This window comes from Etheostoma cragini, chromosome 12, assembly GCF_013103735.1.
Source record: "Etheostoma cragini isolate CJK2018 chromosome 12, CSU_Ecrag_1.0, whole genome shotgun sequence".
Taxonomy (NCBI): Eukaryota; Metazoa; Chordata; class Actinopteri; order Perciformes; family Percidae; genus Etheostoma; species Etheostoma cragini.
The window spans coordinates 21,619,158-21,644,919 of NC_048418.1; the positions used below are offsets into that span (position 1 = coordinate 21,619,158).

General features: G+C 41.2%; 2 protein-coding genes, 1 long non-coding RNA gene and 1 other non-coding gene across 7 annotated transcripts; 1 reads left to right on the forward strand and 3 right to left on the reverse strand.

The window, feature by feature from the left end:
• Positions 1 to 189: 189 nt before the first annotated feature.
• On the forward strand, positions 190 to 3,936 carry LOC117954092 (DET1- and DDB1-associated protein 1-like). Its single transcript, XM_034887596.1, has 5 exons — positions 190 to 546; positions 1,197 to 1,277; positions 1,427 to 1,478; positions 1,808 to 1,869; positions 2,004 to 3,936. The coding sequence occupies exons 1-5, from the start codon at positions 538 to 540 to the stop codon at positions 2,106 to 2,108; spliced, it is 309 nt and encodes a 102-aa protein (XP_034743487.1). The 5' UTR covers positions 190 to 537; the 3' UTR covers positions 2,109 to 3,936.
• Positions 3,835 to 5,033, reverse strand: LOC117954100. The gene is made up of 2 exons (XR_004658738.1): positions 4,050 to 5,033; positions 3,835 to 4,002 (listed from the first exon to the last, which is right to left on the reverse strand). It is a non-coding gene; the product is annotated as an uncharacterized LOC117954100 (long non-coding RNA).
• A 23-nt stretch (positions 5,034 to 5,056) lies between these two features.
• ano8a (anoctamin 8a) lies at positions 5,057 to 25,515 on the reverse strand. Of its 4 annotated transcripts, none has more exons than XM_034887563.1 (18): positions 24,585 to 25,515; positions 22,169 to 22,279; positions 19,031 to 19,163; positions 17,238 to 17,376; positions 16,938 to 17,034; positions 16,279 to 16,395; positions 15,961 to 16,088; positions 15,562 to 15,723; positions 13,962 to 14,114; positions 13,261 to 13,387; positions 12,927 to 12,982; positions 12,739 to 12,813; positions 11,617 to 12,039; positions 11,016 to 11,156; positions 9,448 to 9,639; positions 8,918 to 9,049; positions 7,703 to 7,813; positions 5,057 to 6,802 (listed from the first exon to the last, which is right to left on the reverse strand). In XM_034887563.1, exons 1-18 carry the CDS (start codon positions 24,766 to 24,768, stop codon positions 6,164 to 6,166), a joined length of 3,120 nt encoding a protein of 1,039 aa, XP_034743454.1. In that variant the 5' UTR covers positions 24,769 to 25,515; the 3' UTR covers positions 5,057 to 6,163. The 4 variants fall into 4 exon arrangements, with proteins under 4 accessions (XP_034743454.1, XP_034743453.1, XP_034743455.1 ...); XM_034887562.1 differs by having other exon boundaries at positions 5,057 to 6,799; positions 11,542 to 12,039; XM_034887561.1 differs by having other exon boundaries at positions 5,058 to 6,802; positions 11,542 to 12,039; positions 24,585 to 25,514.
• On the reverse strand, positions 14,571 to 14,643 carry trnak-cuu. The gene has a single exon. It is a non-coding gene; the product is annotated as a tRNA-Lys (tRNA).
• Positions 25,516 to 25,762: the final 247 nt, after the last annotated feature.

A 25,762-nucleotide genomic window follows, 5' to 3' on the forward strand; every position in this document is an offset into this window, starting at 1 on the left:
GCTTTTTGTCCCCGCCCCCGCTGCTGCCGCCTGCTCTCGTCCACTTTACAGGCGAGGCGCAGTTCATCTCGAACGAGCTTAGTATCAGGGCTTCATGCCACAACTCCCTTTTTATTGGGAGATCGGTCTGTTACATAATCACTTACTAGCCAATCAGCGCACTCCTTTTTTAATCTCACTTCACGCATCTACCACTGTACGTCGAATCTTGGAAGGTAACCGCCCCGAACAGACGAACAACAAAAATGGAGTTGTGAACTAGTAGCAAGTTAGCTTCAAAGCACGTTCAATTCAGTTTAGGTGTAATTACCTTTACATGAGTGGAAGTTTCCAGCTGTTTGAAGTGGCGTGATGCAATTATACCGAAGTCATACGTAGTTAAGTCGTAAGAAGTTGTCGAACGGGTAAACGAACCAGTATCTTGGCTACGACAAAGACAACAAGGCTTAGTTAGCTAGCTTAAACGGTAGCATCTGCTCCTTATCCCTCTACCGTTAGCTAGCTAGTAAACGAACGAAGAGCGTGACTCTGACAGAAATGGAGAAGGTAGGTTTACAGTCGGTTCTTTGCTTAATTGTCCACATTGTGTGTTAAATCGTTGGTTCTTCCCCTAAATGGTTAAGCTCCTCAGTACATCTCTGACCTGCTCAGTGATCCTAACTCCACCAGGCCTCTCAGGTCATCAGGGAGAGGTCTTCTAACGTTAGCTAGCTAGCTGTGGTCCTGATCTCCGTAACAAGCTGCCTGATGACCTGAGGTCCATCACAATTATTTCCACATTCAAAGCAAACTCAAAACGTTACTATTCTCTTAACTAGGCGTTTGGTTAGTATGTGCGCGTATGTCTGTTTTTTTTTGTAGATTGTTTTGTGTTGCTGCTTATACTTTGTTCTTATTTTTGTAGTTAATGCTTATATTTTTACACGTTATCTTTCAATGTAAAGCATTTTGCGTCTACGTGTAATGAAAGGCACTTTATAAATATAATTGCCATAATTTCCTTCGATAGACTTGCTTTCTTGGTGCCAAGTACGACGTAGGTTACTGTAAATACTCTCCTGTCACCTTATGTCACGTTATCTAGATAAATGTTAGGGGTAGGAGTTTTTCTCTACTCCTCAGTTATGGCTTTGGCAGTTGGCCTTACCACCTGGAAGTGGTTTTGTTCATATTGTTGTTTTTTTTTCTGCCCACAGTCAGATTTCTTGAAGGGACTACCTGTCTACAACAAGAATAACTTCAGCAGGTTCCATGCAGACTCTGTATGTAAAGCATCAGTAAGTTGTCTAATTTGTTCTCAAAATGTTGTGATAAAGTCACTGTCCGTGTCTCATTAAATTCAATTTATGTTGTCACATGGTATACCATTTTCCTGACATCATTCTAGCTTATTTTTATACTGAAATGGATCTCAATGTCTTTTTAGAACCGCCGACCATCTGTGTATCTTCCAACCCGGGAATATCCATCGGAGCAGAGTAAGTGCGTTGACTTTTGCAAAAGCTTACAGAGCAGGGGGAACTACAGCACGTGAGATCACATGTTGTAGTTGTAGCTCAGGAAAAAAGTATACCCCAAGCACACGTCACATCATATGTTTTGCGAAGTATTGAACTCGGTTTCAGGCTTCCGTTAGAGGAAATTGCCTTCAGTTCCACGATGGCCGTGTAGTTGTATTACTCAACTTGGTATTTAAGCCAGTGCGCTCTATGGAAACAGCTGATTTTAACATAATTCTTACTTTTCTGCACCTTTCTGACTTTGTGTCTCTAATGATATAATCAGTGTCTTTGTTGTCTCTCCTCAGTCATAGTCACAGAGAAGACAAACATCCTTTTGCGATATCTTCATCAACAGTGGGACAAAAAGGTAAAGGTTTTTACAGATAGTACATAAAAGTTAACAGAATCTAATGGAAAGTTGGTGCCAACAGTGTTGTTTATGACAGTGTATAGCTTCTGTTTTGTGGTAAGTTAAATGTGTTTGTTTCTTACTTTTTTCAGAATTCAGCAAAAAAGCGCGAGCAGGAACAAGGAGAGGGGGAGAACACGGCACCGCCACGGAAAATCGCCAGAACTGACAGTCGGGAACGGAATGAGGATTCGTGATTTGCTGTGCTGTTGATGCACACCCAGCAGAGACTGACCTATACAAACAAAATGCATTATGCAGAACACATGTTTGCAAAACCAGGCCTTGACACTGAAGCCCTCAAGGATACATTACAGTTCAGACCCCAGTCGTCATGACGTTAGTCCCCAAAATACATTGGTCAATCTTTGCATTCAAATTCCGATTTCCTTCTTTTCTCCTCAGTTACTTTTCTACTCTTGACCAGTATTTTCTTCCAAGACACCTCTGCCTCAGATTTCAGTCCTTGTAGTGTAAAAAATTCTTCCTTAAACCCTCAGAGTTGTCCTAACTTATGCTCACAGTTTTCTTTTAAAGGGATACTTTGCATATTTGAATCCAGCTCTGTGTCATCTTTGTGTGGGCAGTGTGTTTAGGGGAATCGTTGCTTCACTCCTTAGCACCAGTGCACGGAGCAGCCAGGGTCCGTCGAGAACACGCTGGGTCGACAACCTCGACCGACGTCCTTTGCTCTGCTCAGCTGTGCGCTCCGTGCCCTGCAACTTTGGAGGGAAGCTGCACCATTCATCTGCACACGCTGCCATGACACAGCTGGTTTTAAAGCCACAAAATATCTCTTTAAATATGCAGCTGCTCTGCTTCTATTTAAGGCTTTACAGCTGTAGTTATTCATACCATGTGCATGTTTTAATGTAAGTCTACATAAATAATTAAGTGGCATGCCATCTTTTGTGGCTCTTACTTAATTAGGATTTTTTATTTTTGAATGACATAATGACAGTAGTCCTTTTAAAATATATCTGTACTGCCATAACCGTAACTGAAAATAAAACTGCATGGTGTTTTGTTGTTTAGATTTAACCATGCATTCAGGGGTTGTTACAGACAGTTGCAGAAAAAGCCAAGTGCTAAAAGAAATGTTCCCTTGTTTGCTCCTGATGAATAATGATTTATTGCCTTAAATGGAAGTGAGTGTGTTTTCACTATGTCTTAGAGCGACCCCTAGGTTGTCACCATTGTTTCAGGTGATACAATTAACCACTGGAGTTGAACGGATATTAGTGTCTATAAAGACACGTTCAAGCCAATACAGTCAAACTAGAGGATGCAGTTTTTGTACAGCGTGACGTGCAGATTTTGTAGCCACATTCTAGATTCTATTCTAGTCTGAGCTCCCGACCTTATAAGCAGAGTGTGTATCTTTGTAGTTTCAAGGTTAGCACACTATTTTATGGAATGAAGATGATTACAGGTATGCTTAAATTTAAAACTTAGCTGTCCTGATGTGTAGGCTTACCCTGGAAATCCAGAATTCTCGTGAGAGCACAATTCAGTTTGCTCAGCGAGATACTCTGGCATCGAGTAATGCTGCTCATTAACTATGCCCTTGTAGCCTAGCTGCGCCAATCACGTTGGTGTGTCTGAGTATCCTCGAGTTGGGCGACTTTAATTACTTAATGCCAGACTCTTAATCTTTCGGATTTGGCTCTGGAATTCCATGTAGGCTACATGTAAGAAGAACTGCTGTCATTTGCTTAAACAGGTTGCTTATTTGAGTTTCCTACATGTGTTTTTGATAGCAGGTTAAAATAAAGAGTGTGTTTGCTGCTCATAAAGTTGGTAAAGCTAATGCTTCACAAGTCTTGTATATTTGTACAGTATGTATGTTGTGATTGTCCAGACCCCTTTATCAGGTAACAAGACAATGACTCACTCTGGTTTGGTCTTAGCCATTTTGTTATATCATTTTGTTTAGCCTTTTTGTATTTGTATGTTGGAGTGATTCAAGCCAGAGTTCAGTCAATAAAAACAAAAGCATTTTGCTTAATTTGCTTTGCACCTTTAGAAACCTCACTTTTTGCATCTATAAAGACTAATTTACTCCAAATTGTGTTTGGCTGCATTTTCAATCTGTTTGGCACAGCTGACAGTATAATGTACATTTTTACTTTGGTTACGCATTGCTGTTCAAAGATTACAGAGTATATGTGCAGTTCTGTTGCTTATGTAAGTAGAATACACACTGTAAGTTCCAGAAGTATTACTTCAAACCAGAGCCGTGCAGTTCTAGTATGGTAGAATGTGCTTATTCTACTTCTGTCATAAGATTTGTATTCCAGGACCTGCTTAAGTTTTCAATGTGTCTATTGTTAATGCTGTGCTTTGATTTTAATTGTATAAATGTATTGTCAATTTGAGATCTCGTTCTTATATAGATTACACTATATCATGAAGTAAAGGCTATAACTCATAGTTTACAGCAACATTTATGGGCTAGAACTACAAAATACCCTCCCACATTTATTGTATGTTTGAGGAAATGCTGTAGAAGCATTTTTTTTGTAAATTATCTTCTGGCAACTGTACACCTACAAAAAGTGTGTATTTCTAAAAGAGTGTGTATGTTCTGTTCTTATTGTTATGAATTTACCTAAAAAGAATTACATAAATGCCCTATTTCCAGCAAACAAATCAACCCAGCAAACATCAACCATCTAGTGACATAATTTTACTGTTAGTTTAAAAAGAAATTGGCCATGCTTTAATCTCTTGATGGATGTTTATTTTAAGTGCGATTTATTTGCATCATTGAAGTACATTCACTAATTTATGTAGTAAAATAATTCATAGAAAATCAAAGTTAATAAAAATAGTTTTTTTTTTTTTTATGGTCACAGTGAATAAAATCTATTGCAGAAGAATACGGTGGCTTTGAAAAGTGCTCCATAACTGAAAAGGCGTGATGGACATGTAATGCATGCATGTGACATGCATTAAATACAGGCATGGGAGTGAGAAACCAACCTGGAACGGGAAGCTGCTGATTGATAAAAGGGCTTGCTGATGATCAGGTCCTGGCTTTTGATTAAAAAAAAACTCTTCACATCCAAATAAATCGGTTCTGTGGATATGAAAAACTAAGCAGTCATGCAGTATTTTAACCTTAAAGGACAATTCCGGCACATAATAACGTGTCTATGTTCTCTGGGATTTGTTTTTATGCTAATTGAATGTGACTAGTTTTAGCGCAAACTGCTACTTAGCTTATAGCGCTAGTTGCCAGTTGAAGAAGATTGCCGTGCAACCAACAACCAGCAACACAGCGTTCATCTTTTGACAGGTCATGAGTGTTTCCTCAAGATGGCGCCCGCCTGTAGGCGCAAATACAACTTCCTTAAGAAACTATCTTATGCTTTGGTTAATATGTAGAGACCCTGTTGATGCTACCGTGGGATTGTGGTGCTATTTGGAGCCTTTTTAGTAGTATAAAATAGCAATTTACTTTTACTTTACCAGTTCCCCAACAACTAGCGTTATGAGCTAATTAGCGGTTTGCGCTAGCTAGACACACATTCAATTAGCATGAAAACATATGCCAGAAAAGGGTTGCCTCGGTACCCATGTTATTAACCCCTAGGTTCTTTTAGCGCCGTATTTGTCCTTTAAGTTAAGACCACTCAAGCCCCATTCAAGGAGTTCCACCTACTGTACATATTTTACATGGAAGTTAGATAATCAAGTGTTAATACAGTATAATACTTTGTGCGAAGTAGGGCTTTGCGAAGCAGGGCTGCACGATATATCTTTATTTTTAAACGTCATTGCGATATCAACGCATGCAATTAACATTGCAAAAGGCTACAACATCGCGAATGACAAAAAAATATATATCAGTAGAAAACTGCATTTCAAAAGGTTTTTCAGGGTTGTCTTTTATGTTTAATTCAATCTTCAATTTGATCAATTAAAGCATGTTGGACATGATTTCCTTTCATTTGATTTAAAATCAACCAGCAGTTTGTTGTGTTTTAGCAGAATACTGAAAGCAGCAGAAATGCAGAACAGAGTACACTTTAATATCTGCTTAATATCAATATCGCAATATTCGAAAACATCATCGCATATCACATATTTTTGTCATATCGTGCAGCCCTAGTGCAAAATAAGTTGCATCAAGAGGGATATGCCCTTGTGACTAATGAGTTCTCCTACGGGACAGGTGTGTCTCTGAATGTGGCCTGTGCACATTGCTCTCCACTCATTACATTACATTGGTGTGGTTAAATATGAATTAACTTTTTGAGTATTCCGAATCACTCGATTGTCTTGATTGCCCTTTATCTGACTCATTGGAGGGTAACTCCTCCAGGCTTGTGTGTGAGTCCGCCCCGTTGGGCTGAGCGTTAGCAGGCTGGGGCGGTGGTTGTGTCCCGTTCACACACACCACAGTTCCCTCTGATTTGCTGAAACTGAACAGCTTCCCAGGACTGAATGTCCTGTTGGGGGACTGTGGCCTCTCTGGGCCACTAGGGGGAACGCTAGAGGTCACTATTGTGCCTGGCGCTCCGGCTGAGCCAACTGGCTCTTTTTTCCCCTCAGGCGACTTCAAGAACTTAAGAAACCCTGGCAGCTTTGCCTCACCTCCTGTTGGGGACTGGGCTGGTGAGGAGCGGGACTTCCCCTGGAGAGGGATGATCTGCTTCAGCTTCATCACGTTGTTGTTCCCGAGCAGGGAACTGGGTCTCTTGGGCTTGTCCCCTGACTTGGCCCCCGGGGCTTTGTCGTGGTGGTGCTGGTGCTGGCTGTCTGCCCTGTGCTCGCTCTCCTGGCGGGCCTCAGCCTGCAGCTCTGCCTGGCGCTGAAGCTCCTCGTCCTCGCGCCGGCGTCTCAGCTGCTGTTGGAAGTGCTGCTGGGCCTGCTGCTCATGCTTCTAAACGGGGAGGTGTGTTAAAATGAAAACAGAGGAGGAGAGAGAGAGAGAGAGTCACAGGTAGAAAAATAAAGACAGAAAAAGACAGGGAAAGAGAGGAGACAACTGGATAAGGAATATAAATGGTGGAGTATAGATTCCTCAGATTAGTGTTCACTGAGAGTAATTGCTCTCATGTTTTGCATGTTCACTGAAGAATTTGTCATCCTATCCAGCAGAAAGCTGATACACACAAGTTGAATTTACACTAAATGTGCTTTTCTACGTAGACAAGACTTATCTAAAACCAAGGTTAGCGTAGATTTGACTTTTGGATTTCATTTTAGTATAATTTATTTTCAGAGTGTTGGCTTGTTTTAATGTGGGTTCAGTTTTTCAAACAGGTTTATTTTAGTTTTTACATATTTAGTTTCAGTATTTTTTGTCAGGGCCCGGTATAATGTCTGGAGAATAGCCATAATGTTTAATTTTTAATCTTTGTGTTACTTTAGTGTACAATGTCTGACAATTATGGCACAGTGCCACCTAATGTCAAGTCTGTTGTGTTTGTTTCTGTGGTTCAATGTTCTTCAGTAGTGATAGATATTGAAGCAAACACATTTTATTATTTCTTAATCTGGCAATATCGTTTGTTTAATTCTTCTTCTTCTTCAGTTTTTTTAAGTTTCAGTTTACACAAAATAGTTTTCACTGCTTTTTTTGTTTATGTTTACTATATGGACCCTGTTTAAGCCACCATCAAGACAAGTGCCAATGATGTGATACAACACTAGACAGACAAGCATACCCAAACACATACAGGTATAAAAATGATTTTGCAATATGAAAAATTGCACAGAGTGCAGCCAGCAACAAGCCTTATGTTGGCCGAAGGTCTTTCAAGCTATGATACAACTATACCTTGAAAGCTTCCCTTCGTCGGTACTCTAGCTTGGCCATCTCATCTGCTACCCAGCCAGGGATATCAGGGATGGCAACATGGATGATGTACTTTAGGAGGATTGCAAAGTGCTGTAAACCACCAAGACCACAAAGGGACAGGCTCAACACACAGTTACATCAAGGCACAATTACATTTGGTTTCTTATTCTGGATTGGGTTTCATACACATATCAAAAACTCTATTGAGGTTTTGAATCCATTAATGAAACTAGATTGAGATTTTACAAAGTCACAACAAAAAATAGCAGGCCATGCACATTTGTTCTTGTTTTGTAATGTTTAAAAAATAATAATTTGGGAAATAAAACTAGTCTTTTAAAGCAACACTAGATAACTTTTTCCTGCTTTGGTCGCCCTACAGGTTGGAAGTGGAATTGTCCATTACATCACATTATGCAAGTTTGACAATTCTGCTTCCAACAATAAAGAAGTGGACCAACAGATCCCGTTGTTCTGGACGGAGCCCAGTTAAGTCTATATGAAGCTCATTTCCTGTTTGTGCTTTACTGCGCGGCCTCCAACTGAGCTTCACGACGTAGTTGTGACGTGAGCATCCTGTCTGAAAGTTGTAAGTCTTCTGGTAGCTGGGCCAAGACAAATCTTGATCATTCCCAATCAGCAGAGACGGAGAGCGTAGGTATATGTTAGGCGATAACATAGGCACAGGCTAATTACTGCAAACTAACATGCTAGTTAACGTTAGTAATTAAACCTAAACAGCTAAAGGAAGTCCAAACTGTGTGCATGCTTCTCCTGACAATACGGTGACTTTTTGACCATGCAACAGTAAGTCATGTGGTTATGATGTTAGCTTATTTTTACAAAAACGTCTGCTACGGAGCCATTACATGAGGTACAAGGTAATCAAGCCTTTAATTCATTGTTGTGTTTCTTTAGAAATAAACATTGGACAAATAGAATCTTGAAACGCTTCATTTGGAAAGTTATTTGCTGTTAAAGTGACATCAAAATGAATGGCAGTCAATGGGATGCTAACGGCAGGTGATCGCTTCGTAGCATTAAAATGGCGCCATGGGAGCTACGCTTAGAGAGGAGAGGCTGACCCCCTTGCTTCCAACCTGTAGGGGACCGAAGCGGGAACAATTCTTTACTGTTGCTTTAAAACTACAAAACTGTCAAACCTGTATTTACTGTACACAGTACAATGCATACCTCCAGTAAGACGATGGAGATGATGGTCATCTCAGGACTCAACCAGGGGAACAGACGCTGGAGCTGCCCACACTGACCAATCAGATAACAGTTCACTATGATGGCTATCAAGCCCATGGCCTCCATTGCAGTCTGATGTTGATAGAAACAGAAGAGAGAGAGAAAGAGAGAGAGAGAGAGAGAGAGAGAGAGAGATACAAACATGTTTTATTTGTGTGTGTATGTATAATGTATAATATGAATGTGTGTGTATTATTGCATGCACACAAACACACGCACAAATACAAACCTCTAAAACAAATGCCGTTTGCTTGATTTATAGTTCAACGTTTGTAATAGCATGTTATATATCTGTACATATTTATAATATAAAATATTAAATTCACCCATCTTTACATTTTTATTAGAATGTACTTTTAAATTTATGTTTTGATATTACGTTTCATTAGATGCCGGTATACAATGCAGCCTGGAGGGCTTTTCTGACATCCCCCCCCCCCCCCCCCCCCCCCCAAATAAAACACACTGACCTGCCATTGTCCGATGTTCTCCACCCTCTGTCCAAAGGGTCTCTGCAGGCCGGTACACAGCTTTAGGGCGTCGCTGCGGATCTCGATGATGTTGTTGATAAGGGCACACATGGCCGCCAGAGGAAAGGCAGAGGAGAAGAGCACCACGTAGCCAAACTGGATGAACATTTCCTGGTAGTCCTGCAGTGTGTCCTGTTAATTAAAACAATATTAGTATTTTCATGACCACACTGTTGTGAAGTTGTGTGGTGCAAGGTGGGGGTGGAATTAAAGGGTACCTACACTAGAGCCCAACCGATATATATTGGTGGGCCAATATTATATAATATTATTATATTATTATTATCGGCCGATATTAGGCATTTCCTGATCTATCGTATCGGCATTTGTAATGGCTGATAAAAAAATAAACATTAATTTATCAGAATCATTTATAATGACAAATAAATGATTCTGATAAATGAATACTTAAAAAATAAAAACGGACGGTCAACCATGTTGAGTGTTGGCGTTGCATAGTCTGTCCAAAAGAGGGCGTTTTACAACGTCCCTGTTGGCAACACTGAATTTTTTTTTTGTCATAAGTAACTACAACTAACTAATGTTAGGAAAATCTGTTAATGTTTTGTAACGTGTTTCTGGATTATTTTTGTTAATATATATCAGAATATCAGATTTATGTATATTTATACGGTATTGGTCTTAAAAATCCTTTATCGGTCGGGCTCTAACCTTCACCATACATGAAGTGTGTTAGTAACTGTTCCTTGTCACTGAAATAGGGCTCTATATAGTGTTTGCCATTTTGTAGTGAGGTTTGAATTCTCATTCTTTTTTCAGTCCCTTTGTAGTCCACTATAAATACGCACAATGCACAGCTAATTTGAGTGTACATTTGATGTACCCTACATTTTTCCTGCTGTATACCACAATGCAACATGTGTTCCCGGAGGAGAAGAAGAAGGACTCGTTTGGTCATCCCTTATATAATTCGCAATTAAATAAACACTATGTAGGGAATAGTGAGTGAGTGAGTGAGTGAATGAACGGTTTTTAACACAACTAAGCCTTATGATGATGATAATATCACGAGACAGCTATTCTGCGATAATTAATATACTACTGGACAATCCTTTAGTGATACATCACGATATCGGCCTAACTATGAATACTAAGTGCCCGTCTTTATTCACTGCAAGTCCAAACTGTTAGAAAGCAGCACTACAACACAAATTGTTCAATCTATAAATTATTAATAGAGCTACGGGTCCAGACTTTGGACTAAAACATGGCTTGGGCATCTGTTATTTTGTCAGTGGACGGTTAGTTTGTAATTGTTTGTAATCTTGAAATATAAACATTTTGTCACAAAAAAAATTATTTCCATGTAGATATTTTGTCCCACTCCTAATATACACTTTATATGACTTTAATATGACAGAAATCTTTACCAACATGCATCCGTGATAAAGAAAATGTATGAAAACAAATCTCAACAAATCACAGTTATGAGTATATTTTTGCATGTTAAAGGGCATTTATAATATTTTGTCCCAACCTCTACCTACCTCGTATGTCTGCATACAGCTCTCAATCTCAGCCTGGGCCAGGATGACGGTTTTGGGTTCTTCTGGTGGCTCAATCCACGACTTCTTATGCTCATTCACCTCAGCTACGTTCTTTCTTCTCTGACAGAGAGCGTCAGATTCCTTTGGAGAGGACACAGGGGCATACTCGTTGGTCTACGATATTTTTTTCTAGTTACTACAGAGACATATTTTTTGGAATTCTGCAGCTTTGGAATGGATAGTGAAATTTTTATCTCTCAGTGTACTACTGTACCTGGATGAATGACTCTCCACAGACATGAAATAACTTAATTTGTAAAACTACAGGAGACAAGTTGTACTGTATTAGAAAGAGTTAATATGATTTGAATATAATGAGATATTTCTGTTTCTATGAAACACTGGAAATGGTGTGGCAATTTAAGACAAAATCACTGACTGAGATGGAGATTTTTGCAGAGTAGGCAAAGGAGCCAAAACGACAACGCTGAAAGACAGATTGATGAATAACAAACAGACCACATACTTCAGCCAGAGATTCACAATCACTGTCCTCATCACAACTGTCAAAAATACTGGACGGGTCCATCCCTTCCTCTACCATTGTGGGACTGTCCTCGAGGTGGCTGCGATCCGCCGCCTGCGTTTCTGTCGCGACATCCTGGTAATCGACCTTCTCGGTGAAGCTGACTTTACGTTGCTTCAGATTGCCGTCATTCATGTCCCACTCTTCTTCCGTCAGCCTGAATCCGGCTTTCAGATCCCCTCTTCTCTTTTGCTCTGGGTTACCGTTAGCAGCGTGACTGACAGGGATCCCTCTGGGCCCCAGTAAGGAATAGGCTGTCATTGAGGCTTGGGCCTTTCCCAAGGCCAGGCGGCCGTACTTTAGTACAATGGTTTGGAGGAGCTCCCACAGCACCTTGGGCGTGAAGACGCCCAGCTTGTTTTGCTCATAGAGATAAGGTTGGAGGACCTCTTTGATGTTCTGTAGGAACTGGCGGAAGATCAGTAGAGTAGCTAGCATCTGTGAGGAGGAGGATAACATCTGGTAATGTGTGAATGTAAGTAGGGCTGGACGATATGGATAAAATCAAATGTCGTGATATTTTTGTCCAAATACTTTGATATTGATACCACAATGACTTCACCATGCAATATAAGGATATTCCAAAATCTAAGGCGATATCTAGTCTTGTATCACGATATCTGTATAATATCGATATATTGCCCAGCTCTAAATGTAAGGAGTGCAAAAGAGAAAATATGCACGCATTTCGAAATCATTTAGCAAGCAGATATGATGGAGATATTCAGTCTGACTGAAGTACAAATGCAGGCCACTGCCTGACAGTGATGACACTGTTAAAAGTGTTGACACCTTTTAGAAGATTCTTGTTTGAAACGAGTCAGCTGGAAATGTTAAAAGTCTGCCGGAGACCGCTTTTACAACCAAATCAAGGACCCATTGTTACAAAATAAATAAGCATTTTGAGCGGAAAATTTGCACCGTATCATTTACAAATCTAAACTACATATGAGCCATGTGAAAAATAAAAAGCTTGACAGGCAGAAGTAGCAACTGTAACTACGAGTGGTGGGGGCTTATTCAACAGTTGATTGCCACTTTTGCCCCCAGTAGCCCCAGTTAGTTACAAAGTTACATATAGTCAACAGACCAATAGTTTGTCATAGTGTTTGTGATGCTGCCAACAGTTATTGTTACCTCCTTAAGTCGCTCCATGTCCTTGAGGTAGAACCCGATGTAGAAAAGGCTAAGGTAAGAATTGATAAATTCAAACTGCAAAAACAACCAGAAAACACAAAGAAAAACATTACAGGAAGTCAAAAACCCACTCGATCAAGATGAATTGTGACTATTCTGCCAAAAACAGAGGAGGATACACCGCTTACAAAAACCATCTTGATGATGAGGTTATTCTCATAGGCACTCTGGAGTCTGTAGTTCTCTGAATGAAGAAATAAAGAGAAGGATTTGCCAATGTGCAGCTGAGTTTCCTTGGATCGATTATCAAGCATGTGCAAGAATGCAAAAGAAAGGAACCTTACAGCTGAAAGATCACTTCATTAGCACTCAGGTAGCAATAACAACTACCCAATAACTACAATCAAGGGCAGAAATGTTCCATTTTAATTCAATTTCTTTTAAAGTAATTCCTGTATGCTAAGTAACAGAGCTAATGTTTTCACTACTCTGCCCAGAGAGTGTCCATTGTGTGTCTCTTACCCATGTCATTAAGCCAGTAGGCAATCTTCTTATATACTTCATCACAAATGGTCACAGTGATGGCCAGAAGTATCTTAGGAATGAATCTTGTGACACCAGGTAGTTCCTGAATCTCCATCACCACTTCCTGCAAGGCAAGAGGCATTAGAAGCATAATAAATATTCAATAAGTCTATTCATTCATGACTACTCCCATGGCTAGTTTTTAAAAAGGCTATTAAATAAATATGACAAGAGGAATTTTTGAATGTGCTTTGTTCAACCTCTTAACTGTTAGTGGGTGGTTTTAGACTCTTCACGAGAAATTCATTTATGCAATATCAGCCCCAGACTTAGGGCTGGAAAATCAAATATCACGATATTTTCGACCAAATACCTCAATATCGTTACCGCAACGATATTGTAGTGTTGACTATTGGTGCTTCCACAAAATTTACACAATGAAATTAATGTGGATATAATGACTAAGTGGGTAAAGGCAACTTATAAAGCAACTAGAACAGTCTGGAAAGTTCAGAGAATGCAATCACTTTACTGGACTGCAGCCTTTAAAACCAGGAAAAGACAGCACTTATGCCATTTTACGATATCCAAAATCTAAGACCATCTCTAGATTCAAATCATGATAATGACATAATATCGGTATATTGCCCAGCGCTGCCCAGACTGATTCCATATCGTGTCGTGTTATCTGTTCAAACCTGCAGTTCCAGGCAGAGGAGCATAGCGAGGAAGACAAAACAGAGACAGAGGAGGCAGATGGGCAGGCTGACCAGCCATCTGAACAGAGCTCTCTTCCAGGGCGGGTAGTAGAACTCCTCACAGCCCGTTATGGGACTGCAGCGCTTCACTCCCTGCAGGCACAGCAGAGGAAGAGAAAACAAGAAACCAGGGAGAGCTTTAGAGACTTTTTTTTTAACATGATTGCAATAATCTTCACTGAAAAACTTATTGGAAAAGTCAAAAGACTTTTTTTAGGACGATTGTGAATTATCTTGAAGACCTTTATCACAACATCAAATTTGAGACTTTTTAGGACCCTGTCGAAACCCTGCAACTGCTCTCTTGCCTGCTCGCATTTATTATGTTTGCTGTTGCGTGCCAGGGTATTCTGGAAAACATCAGACATCAAACCCTCATTAATATTTTGAGTTTGTCTGGTGTGCTTTTTATAGAAGCTGACATGAATTCAGAATGCATATTCACAATTGCACATCAGTGATTGCAGTGTACCACAGTCCACATCCTCTATTCATATCATGTTATTCTAAACAACCATGCTGCTGTAGTGCTCCCCTAAAAATATCTCTCACCCAACGTGGGGCTTGAACCCACGACCCTGAGATTAAGAATCTCATGCTCTACTGACTGAGCTAGCCAGGCCTGTTCAAGCACTGTTCCATGTGTCATTTCAAATGAGTCACCCACACCCCTCCCCTAAATTCTCTATTCATTCCACAGAACAAGAAGTGAGCTGGGGGCGGCAGAGAGAGCTCCCCCCCCTTCTCTAGAAGAGCACATGGGGTATGAAGACACACTCCCGTTGTCAACAAAATTATCACATTTCCTGCTATTCTGTGCCATTCCAGTCCAGTGCTTGCTGATAAACCACTCAACCAGACTGATTCATTACAACTTCACCTGAGGATAGTTGCTTTGCAGTCTATATCCATGATGTTCCACTTCTGAGATTGCCCAGTTGCAGCCAGAAAATCTGGAAAATCCATTATTTAGGCTGGATATCCGTTGCCTTGGGTTTCCTTTGAGTTGCCATTTTACACTCTGGTAGATTTCTGAGGACTATGGTAAACTGCTCCTCAGATCTCTGCAGGGTAAATCCAGACAGCTACAGACTATCTGTCCAATCTGAGTTTTCTGTTCCATGACTAAAACAACTTTTGAACGTAAACACGTTCCACCAAGACAAGTTCCTTCCCGAGACAATTTTGCAGAGGCACCGTGGCTTGTCTCCAATGCTTAACACCGCCCAAGATGGTTGTGATTGGTTTAAAGAAATGACAATAAACCCGAACATGTTTTCCTCTCATCCCCAAGTGCTATGTGGAGTAGCCAGACCTTCCTCCAGGAGCTTTGGAGGAGGGTCTGGTACGCTGAAAATAATGTGACTGTTGATACATGGCACTTTGGGAGATGTTTTCGGCTCTATTGACCAGTGACTTATGAATGTTTGGGAGCAGATCTGAGCAAATACAGCTGGGAGTGACAAAAACCTTTCACATGCCAACACAGAACAACAGCTGCTTTTCTTTTGCCTGCTAAAACGTCAGTAAGGGTCCTCACCCTGAACTGTGGCCTGGGCTCCTCCAAGGACTCAGCGGGGGTGTCCAGGGTGCCCCACCTGTAGGCCAGCTCCGCCTCTCGCCTCTTCCAGCGCTCCAGGAACAATGTTGCCCACACAACATTGAAGAGGGCAAAAACCACACAGCAGATATCCTGACTGGTCTGTGGCATGAGAGAATCAGAAGATACTTCTTTAAGGAGATTATGATTATGCCGTGCAGTTCCCAGTTGCCAAAGCTAGTGCCATTCCTCTTTTTATCCTTACAAAGCACGCTACGGATATTATAAAAAATGTTTGAGAACAGAATAGACAAAAAAGACTACCCCCCCTAAATGTTGAAACAAAACCGATACCCTCTTATTGTACAAGGAGTTTATTCCAGAATAGGCTTCAGGTACCTGGTCGGCCTCTGCCAGTATCCAGAGGAGAAAGCCGATGACAGCAGGGTAAAGCATGGAGTTAGTGTAGAAACCCAGCCAGGCGAAATACATGCCGATCTTCACTCCAAAGTAGTCACACACATCATCTACAAAGCAGATCAAATGGTAATCAGATAATAAAACATATAAAAGCTAATGTTAAGACCATGAGAGGAAGACTCACTATGTCTCAAGCAATGACATAGCTCATACTATTTTATGCTATTAATAGATGTGACTTGGTATTAACGGCAGGCCCGTCCAGACAAAAAATAAAAAAAGGTTGATATTTCCCACCCAGGGGCTGCCGTTCACACACAGCCTGGACCCAGGATGTCATCAGCTGGTTGAGGATCCTCTGCTCGTGGAGAGGAAACATTTGATGGATCACTCCCCGAGCTTGCAGCTCTGGAACTAAAGCGGAGACAACAGGAAGCTTTCACATGGCAACGTTAAAACGAAGGCTGTTTTAATAAAACGTGATAATAATGAGTAATAACAAACGCAAATTCCTCATTTTATTGACGCAGGATTAATACAAGCTTGTTCCGTGATTTGGACCTCGGGCCACTCCATAGAATAAGGAAGAAAAGCAATGCAATGAGTTTGCCACAATGTTCTTTCAGCATTTTTTTAAGCATATAGTATCTTTGAGGTTATTCTGGAGAAATATTCTAGACAGTGTTTGTCATTGTTTAAAACTGTTGCAATATTTGTCCACTCCCATGTTGATACGAGCATTCCAAACTTATAAAAATGTGCAATTAATTTGCATATAATTGCAAGTTCACTATGGACAATCATGCAATTAATTGTGGTTCAAATATTTTAATTGACAAAACTCAAATGTAACTTAGCATATAACATCCACTACACAAAACGCTGATGCTATTTAGATAGGGAAGAGAAAAAGAAAAGCATTTCAAACGGTTTGGTAATAATAAATGACAGCATACTGATTGGCTGGCCCTCCAGGAAGTGAATGTTGTGGAGCACCTCCCCCTGTTTGGCTCGCAGATTGTCAAGCCAATACTTTATGATGCACTGTCGCTCCTGGAAACCATTACAGTTATGGGAAAACAGCAAAAGATAAGTCATAATACTTAGAAACATACATTTTCAATTTCACAAAAAACAGCAAAAGACAGACAAAAAGAATCTTTAATTACCACACCCAAAGCGACCATTTACAAGTATGGACAATATATCGATGTTGACATATACAGCTTACATGGCCCACAGTTGTAAGCTCTAACCTGTGAGGTGAAGAAGCAGAGTTCGCTCTCTATGTTCTCATAGATGTTGTCTTCCTCACAGGAGAAACGCCGCATCCCGCCGCCAAACTGCGGTTTGACGGCCTTGTGCATGCCCATCTGCTCGGCTCCCCGCAGCAGGCTGAGGGTACATGACAGCAGGATTAAACCTGGTGGGGCACTAACACTGTGGAGCGACTGGACCGCAGATGTTTGATAGATTAAGTGCACTGAGGCAACACACACACACACACACACACACTCCCAGTAACTCTGGGTGTGGTTTCTGAATTTTTTGAAGCTTAAAGGAATAGTTTGACATTTTTGGAGATGAAACGGTCAATACCTCTCTCCTGTGTGTGCAATAAATAAGAATTTAGAGCCAGTAACCGATTAGCTTACCATAAAGACTGGAGAGACACAAAATGTGTGTACCAGCAGCTCTACTGTAAAGCTCACTAGTTAACATGTTACAACTAATATGTCTGATCCGTAGGAATACAGGAATGTAATGACATTAAATTGCACGCCCTGGAGGCAGAGACTTCCTGGAGCTTCTGCTGTTTTTTGGGCTGGACAAGCCATACAAAATCAAAACTAGGTCCAAAATGTATCTTTACCATGTAAGTACGTACTTATAAGTAAGTAAGTAAGTTTATTACTAGAGCACATATAAACACAGCTTAAGATGACGAAAGTGATGTAAAAAAAAGCACTGGTGCTGTAGAAAAGAACATTGAAATGTAAAACTAGAAAGTAGAGAGGAAAAAAAAATTACCCAACGGCAGCGAGTCAGCAACACGTATAGACGTGATAAGAGATTGAGAGATTAGTGATTAGTAAGAAAGGCAAGTGAGTAAAAAATCGTGTCTTTGGATGTACAAACAGAAATGGAGGGAGCACATCTGATATGAAGGCAGCAGGTTCCACAGTCGTGGAGCAGCAACGTTGAGTGGAGATCGGGGGGCACCCAGGAGAGGTTTTTCATCAGATCTAAGAGACCTCAGGGCTGAGAGCCAGGGAATAAAATGCATAATATAAGATGGTGCCAAACCAAGTAGAGCCTTGAAAGGTGATCAGCAGTAGTCAGGTTCACCAGACCAAGCTCAATCTTTAAAGATTGAACAATAGCCCTGGGAGTCTGCTCTGTATTTTCTATTTCTATTGTCATCATGCTAAACCTGCTAATAGTGTGATAAGCCAATTAATATCTATATTCACATTATGTACACCACCGCTGGCAATCCCTTTAACAATTTGGCCACAGTTAGGCACTTTGGCCATACATAGTCCAGCCATAAATGTCGGTTTTGACCTAGTTTTGTAATCCTTGGACAGGACCATGCAAGCTGCTTCTTCTTTATGCTACAGCTACGCCAAGCCCGCTGTCCCTGGTTGTAACTTCTTATCTTAGCAGACAGACCTGAGACTGGTATCAATCTTCACATCTAGTTCTCGGCGAGAAAGTGAATAAGCACGACTTCAACAGGCTAAAATAAAAACCACACATAACTAAATCTAACACATTTCTTCCATTTTGTATTGCCTTTGTTCATTTTCATGCATTAATAGAAACACACATGCTTACAATATGTTTTGCTAACCCTAACTGACTGAATGGACTGTTCCCTAGCCCTATAGTGGCGTTTTCTGCTAATTTGAATGGAGAATGGGAATTGACTGGACTCTTTTCTTCCCATTTTGCTTCACCCCTCTGAATATGCAGTTAAATGCTGAAGTAAAGTTTTATACACACACACACACACACACAGTTGGTGTGAGTTTCGGAGTCTTACTTCTCAAACGTTGTCGTGATGAAGAAGGCTTGTGCCTGGGTGTGTTTGTGCTGTCGAACCTGAATGCTGACCTGTGGGATTCCAACACGAATCTGATTCAGGAGCCACAGCAGAGTGTGGTCATCTATTGTATCTGGAGGGAGAAAAAAAACATTTCATTTAAAGTTTGACAGTGAATATGAGCATCACAATGCATATATTGAAACAGCAGTTTATTCATCAACTTTCCATTTAATTCCTCATTCCCACATTTGCAGGCGTGTACGTCAAAGGCAGAAGAGGCCAGAGGCTGAACCAAACCCACCCTTCACCGCCCTGACAGCTGGGGCCAAGAAGCAGTGGAGTGGTGCCCATAGTAAGAGGCCGCTCCAATTAAATCCCTGTCTACAAGCAGTATTTCACACACAAACATTTCAGGGGTGGGGGAAAAAAATCGATCCAGCATAGTATCGCGTCATTTTCTGCGGCAAAACTGTATTGATGCCGGGACGCCAAGTATCAGTCTTTTATTATAGGAATTAAACATGAGAATTTAACTTTCTGCAAGGCTTTTTCACTCCACTAGATGCAATAGGTACAGTTGAGTTTTTCTTCTGTCAGGTGAGCAGGGGTGACCGTCAGCGTGCACAATTTGAAGTTGGAAAAAAGGTAATAAATTACAATATGTCAGATAACGCAATATTTTTAAAAATTCCAATAATATATTAATGTGACATAAGTTTTTAAGATATTATCGTATCATGGGGCTTAATGTTTTCAATAGGCTGAGAAGCCTCCAATCTGATTTCAGCAGTTTCATCCAACTGTATGCAGAATATTGCCTCAATCATCTGTGTCATTACACTGGGACCATTTTCTACCCAAAATTGAAAACAATGAAGATCAAATTGGAAATGACTCAGGCTTTGGATCCATCATCCACAAAGACTTTGATTCTGGAGTGACATATATCACATACATAGTTCCTTTATGAGCGAGATGTTAGTTAGGAGCATAAGTGAGCTATTTCACTGTAAGAGACCCGCTATCGGTTAATAAAGGTAATAAAATAAAGTTTGGTGCCCTTGAGCAAGGCACCAAATCCCTAAATGTTCGGGGCGCCGGTTATGGGCGGTCCCCACACTCTGACAATCTCCATTAGTGCATGTACAGGTCCTGGGCATGTGTGTGTATGTCCGGCCTGTGTATAATGTGTGTAATGAGTTACAACAGAGTGAATAGATGTAATATCCCCTTGCTGGATCATTAAAGTCTTAATTTGTAATCTTGCTCGGCACTTTGCATATTGTTTATTTTCATTTTCATTGTTCATTTTGTAGCTGATTAATATCATAAACAACACATATGTATGCACAAATATATGTAATTTAGGGTACGTGTATACTGTTTTAAAGGAAAAGATAACCATAAAAGGCAACATTTAAAATAAGTGTGCTTCCTTACACTGAAAATTGTAAAAAAAAAAAAAAAAAGTGAAAAAGTCTTCAAGTATTTCAATGTAAGGTGCGTTGTAGTAGCAATAGAAGTTGAAGCACGTACAGGTTTAGATTTTAGTACTCAAGGGTTGGAAGTGTCTGTTGAAGTGTAGGAGGTGTAAGCATTTTATTTTTTTGTTAAGCAGAGGTGTCAAGTAAAAAAACCTTAATGAAGTACATGTTGGGTAGTGTGATGTCACGAAGGGCTACGTTCTGGAGGGCCGCTACGTACCCCTGAGATGGCTGCAGTCACTGGCAGCTTTGGCACCATCTGCTGGTGGAGTTGGGAACTCCACCCCTCAAGCACACGGCATCCCAACACACCTGAGACCAATCAGGGCCTGATGAGCTGAAGGGCAGCTTAAAGCCCAGAGACAGGAGGGTTGTGTGGGAGACAAGCTCAAGTTGTGCTCTCGGAGGAACTATAGAGGATCGAAGCGGCACTTTCCATGGGAAGGATTGAAAGACTGGAATACCTACCTGAAGACTGGACTTCTTACCGACAGATGGGCTGCGACGCTGTCTAAAAGTAAGGCTGAAGACTTGTTTTCAAGAAGAGATTTACCTGAGGGAATCGGGTCTATGATTTTTGGTTTGAAGAGACATTGTTTAAGTTTGGACTATTGCAAGAGCTTTTTACTTCTCTTTACATTTTCATGCAATTATCTGTACTTTCTACTCCGTACATTTTAAAAATAGCCATGTTACTCCTATTTCAGTTTGGCTTTTTTTCAATCCGGCTTGACACAAAAACCTATCCAGATAAATCTTGCAATCCGGATGGAGTGAATTTGATTGTGGTTGGATGAGAATCATTAACATGAACGATTCTGACACGCTATTGGTTCGTATCCGGTCCATCGCACCTGCAAATGACACAAATCATGTCACACTCCAGCAAGGAAGTAGTAGACGTACTGTATGTAACCTAGTACGAAGATGTCCATGGCCGAGAACTTAAGCGAAATGTCCCAACCAAGCACGAGGTTGGTAGCCAAAGAGACCAGCCAAACCTTAATCATCCCTGGCCGTAAATAAAAGAATTTTTTTTAGAAATGTTTGGATGCAAAAACCACTCCTTCTGGCCCTTACATTACTTTTAATTTCATACTTTATGTAGTTTTGACACCAGTACTTTTACACTTTAACTTAAGTTGATACATCAACTTCTACCGAAGTCTTTTTAACCCTAGTATTTATACTTCTACTTGAGTAATGACTGTGAATACTTTTGACACCTGTGGTGTTAAGGCATGTGGAAGTTCCAGTTTGTAAGTAAAGCAGTTGAAAGTGTCAGTTGTAGAAATAAAGAATTTAAACAAAATACTAACGATAGTTAGTGAGTCTGCAACTAATCAGAATGATTAGATTAGATTATTTTGTACATTCTGAAGTTTATCTGCCGGAGTCAAACTGCAAAGTTAGCTTGGTAAAATTCCTCCAATTCACAACTCGATGCCCACAACTGCAGCTTCCTTAAAATATACTGCAGAAAGGGCTGGTCTATAGGAACGGGTACAGTAAATGGATGATCTCTAATTGTCCCCAGAGAAGTCCCAGTCGTGCTTCTGAGTGGCGGGCTGAGCACTATAAAGACATATAATGAGGATGCGCTGTTTTCTCTACAGGATGACCAACGGCGAGAGCCAGGAGCTTACAGTACCTAGAAATGTCATCAGGATATCACAGTTTTCGGTGGGAACCATCTTCAGCCAGGACTTACGAGACATGATGTAGTGTCTGGCCTGCAGAAGGCGCTTCCCAAACAATTTATCTAAAAGGGAAAGAGGGGCAGAAGAAGTTAATGAAGTTTAAAATCACTGCTGAGGACCGATGATAAAGAGGGTAAGACATAGTGTGTGTGTGTGTGTGTGAGAGAGAGAGGAAGGTTCAGACAGATGGTGATGTTTTTTCATCAGGGTGATCAAGGACACAGATGACGTTAAGTTATTAGTAGCGCTCTGCCACTCATCACTGATGTTACCGTTTGACCATATTTTCCTATTTTTTTTTTTTTTTTTTTGCCCAGTCATGGACATGGGGGGACTCATAGGGGGAGCGCTAAGTGGAACAGCTGGATCTTTCATAGTGGGAAGCCTGTGTATACCTGCATGTCATGTAGACTACACCTTAGTGCTTATAGTCCACTTAGTTATTAGTGAAACAGTCAGTGTTTGAATCGAGACCAAGTCATCACCAAGACCAGAGCGCATTGAGACAGAGACAAGGACGGGTTAAGAACAATTCAGGACCAAACATCAAGGTAGGGCTAGACCAAGTCAAGACCCAGACGCAGATCAGACCAGTACAATGGAGTCCCACACTAAATGCCATGATAAAAATTTGGAAAATGCTAACAATAGGTACTCCTCAAATTGATCTGAAATATCCACGTTCTCATTGAAAACACCCAAAGAAAACAAATTAATATTCTTCTTCATTCCCCTCTTTTATTTATCTTGATAAAATTATGGTCTTGAGTCCTTATCGGAGACGAGACAGAGTAAAATGCGGTCAATTTAGAGACAAAAAAATTAAAAAGTGGAATTGAGACTGGTCAAGAGTACTAACTGTGGATTCTGTATTAATTTGCAATAAATAAACCTAGCGAGAAATACTGACTGTGGATATAGACAGGCTTAGATATTAAGCTAGTGATATCTCATATGAGATTGATAATACATTCCATGTATTGAATTACCAACATTATGGATCATCACAATTTGCAATAAATGTGTATGAACTGAGCAACCACCTGAAGTTCAACCAACAAGCCCACCCTTGTTCCCTCTTGTGTCATCAATATAATTTATTTTTCACAGATTTGGGGGTGGGCTCGTTGGTCTTGTGCCTTTCCCAGCATGCAATGGACCAAAAGCAAGCAAGCAGGCAGCTCGGATAAGTTGTGGACCATTAAGTCCTATAAGACAGACCATTACATTCAGACCTGCAGGTGGCTACACTGTCCAGTTCCCCATCACTTGGATGGTGCAAACACAGAACGCACAAAGCCGAATCTTCAACAAATGATTAATTTGATAGTCAACAGACCTGTAACTACCGCAGATCTGTCTCGGCCTCAAAGGCCACACTGATGTGACCATCAGCCAAACCCTCCTACATTCTCCAGCGCTCAGCTAAAACCCAAACACAAAGCATATGATCCTACTAATATTGATGAGACTGTTGTACAAACAAAAGAGGACATGAAAGTGTAATAGTGCTTAAATATCATGTTTTGTGAGCCTATATCACCTGTCCTGATCCATGTACGTGTTGAGATTTTCTCCAAAAGTTTACATTGTTTGGCTTGAACTCAAGATGCAAATGAATACAATTACTGCAGTGACATTACTCTAAATTGTAAAGGTTAACTGTTACTATCCAGACCTCTGCCTGAGTCTCTCCTGTTTGCCAGAATTGCTGGATGGGCATACAGGTCAACATTTCAGGGGGGCCCAGCCGACCGGGCCCCTGGAAAATGCTATAATCTCAGAGCCCTCAACCCAATAAAGGTAGAGAAATATAAAATGTTCACTGCTGCTTAATACTCATCATTATGCAATTCCAGAAATCATTGAATGCTACCAGTCACTTGCTTACTCACCACTGAAATATTTCTCCTGTAAGTCTTTCTCCTCAAGTCTTCAACACCTGAGACAAAGCGGACACAGCTGACACCTGAGTCTGCCACACGTCCACTCTCTTCAAAGTAGGTTATAGCGTGGGGACATGCACCCCCCGCTCCGCTGCGTAGGACCCCCGCATGCACCTGTGGACCACTAGCCTGACCCGCTCATCCCGGGCCTGTCTCGTCGTAATGCGCACTATGTGAATGAAAAGAGGCGCTGCTATCCAACCCCAAACACACACGATTAGTCTCCTGGGAGTCCTTCAGTGAAGTCTTTCAAGCATTAGTGACTGCACCATACTGCCCATGCACAGTAGCTTCATCTTTCATCCCCATCTTCTTCTTTTGTGTGTGCGCAAAAGAACACAAATACCCATCTCCCTCAGATCCACACTACACGCTCTTATACAGTATTTTATTTGTTCAAGCGTTTTTCTGCGACACTCACCGAGGACTCCGGATGGCGTTAAGGGCATATTCTGCTGCTGGTTGTTGGTCCTGTCCTGCTGCTCGCTTGGCACCGTCCTCTCCATCCTCTCCGCTGCCCCGTCGCTGTCGTCGACGCCTGCGGCGCTGCTGCTGCAGTTCGCAGTGGCGTCGCTGTCGGCTGCTCCGGTGCCCGCCGCCTGCATGGTGCTGCACAGTAGGCCTACTTCAAGGGCTGGAAAAAGCGTAGGCTACTGCACGGACGAGTGCATTGCCGTTGCATGTGAAGGGAAACCTCTGATGGAGGAGGAGGAACAACATGATCATGCCAGCTACACGCGCACTAGTCGTGACTGATGTCGTGACGACAGAGTTGAGGGGAACACCGAGCAAGCTACAGGTCTGCACATGCCAGAGACCTTTAATGTTAATAAATAAATATCCAGTCTGTGGCACATGCACGACTGCAGCTGGTTAAATCGCCCATTTATTCTGTAGCCTATACTACATGTCCCACAATGCCCTATGTAATCTCGTTGGACTGTTTTGAAAAATGTGTAATATGAATAATCGACATGGCAGGGCTTCTGTGTGTAAAAATAGGTCCAGAAATCTATCTCTACGCGACCAAACTTGATATTTAATGCATATATGTGTGGATGGTTACTTGTTGCTCGTTATATGAAATGTTTGACAGAGTAAGGTTGTCTGCCCCCTGGCAAAAACGTGTTGTGGGCCCCTGCTGCTTTTTCACTGAGAGATGGTAATTATGAAGATACAGCTATGAGCTTAGCATAAAAACTAGACAACCAGGAGTAAATGACTAGCTTAGGCGGTCTATACTCTGTCCAAAGGCAGTGTGGAACAACTGAAGTACATTTCCAGGATGTTGCCTCACATCCGGCGCCGCCAGATGTTCTGCAAGCTGTCCCTCACCTTCCGCTCCCTGTGACTTGGAAGAAAATTTGGATTGTGCAACCATGCAGGGATGCTTTGTTCTTTTGGAAAATGATTTACTAAGAATGTGGTTACAGCGTTTCCTCTCTCGCTGGGACGTTTTGGGACCGGTTGGGATTTCTGTGGACAAAATACACACGGTGATACACTGGTAAGAGACAGTGAGGTTTAGCGTTTCCAGTTAATTTAAACCGCAACAGCAGTTCATTTAATATTGTATGTTGAAGTTTTCTTTTGCACGGT

Coding starts and splice junctions, on each gene's coding strand:
- ano8a (XM_034887561.1), bottom strand. CDS start 24,768: ATGCAGGCGGCGGGCACCGGAGCAGCCGACAGCGACGCCACTGCGAAC. Junction 17,377..19,030: donor ATCACGACAACGTTTGAGAA/GTAAGACTCCGA, acceptor ATGTACCCTCAG/CCTGCTGCGGGGAGCCGAGC. Junction 13,388..13,961: donor TCCTCTGCCTGGAACTGCAG/GTTTGAACAGAT, acceptor CTTGCCTTGCAG/GAAGTGGTGATGGAGATTCA.
- LOC117954092 (XM_034887596.1), top strand. Junction 1,278..1,426: donor ACTCTGTATGTAAAGCATCA/GTAAGTTGTCTA, acceptor ATGTCTTTTTAG/AACCGCCGACCATCTGTGTA. Junction 1,479..1,807: donor GGAATATCCATCGGAGCAGA/GTAAGTGCGTTG, acceptor GTCTCTCCTCAG/TCATAGTCACAGAGAAGACA.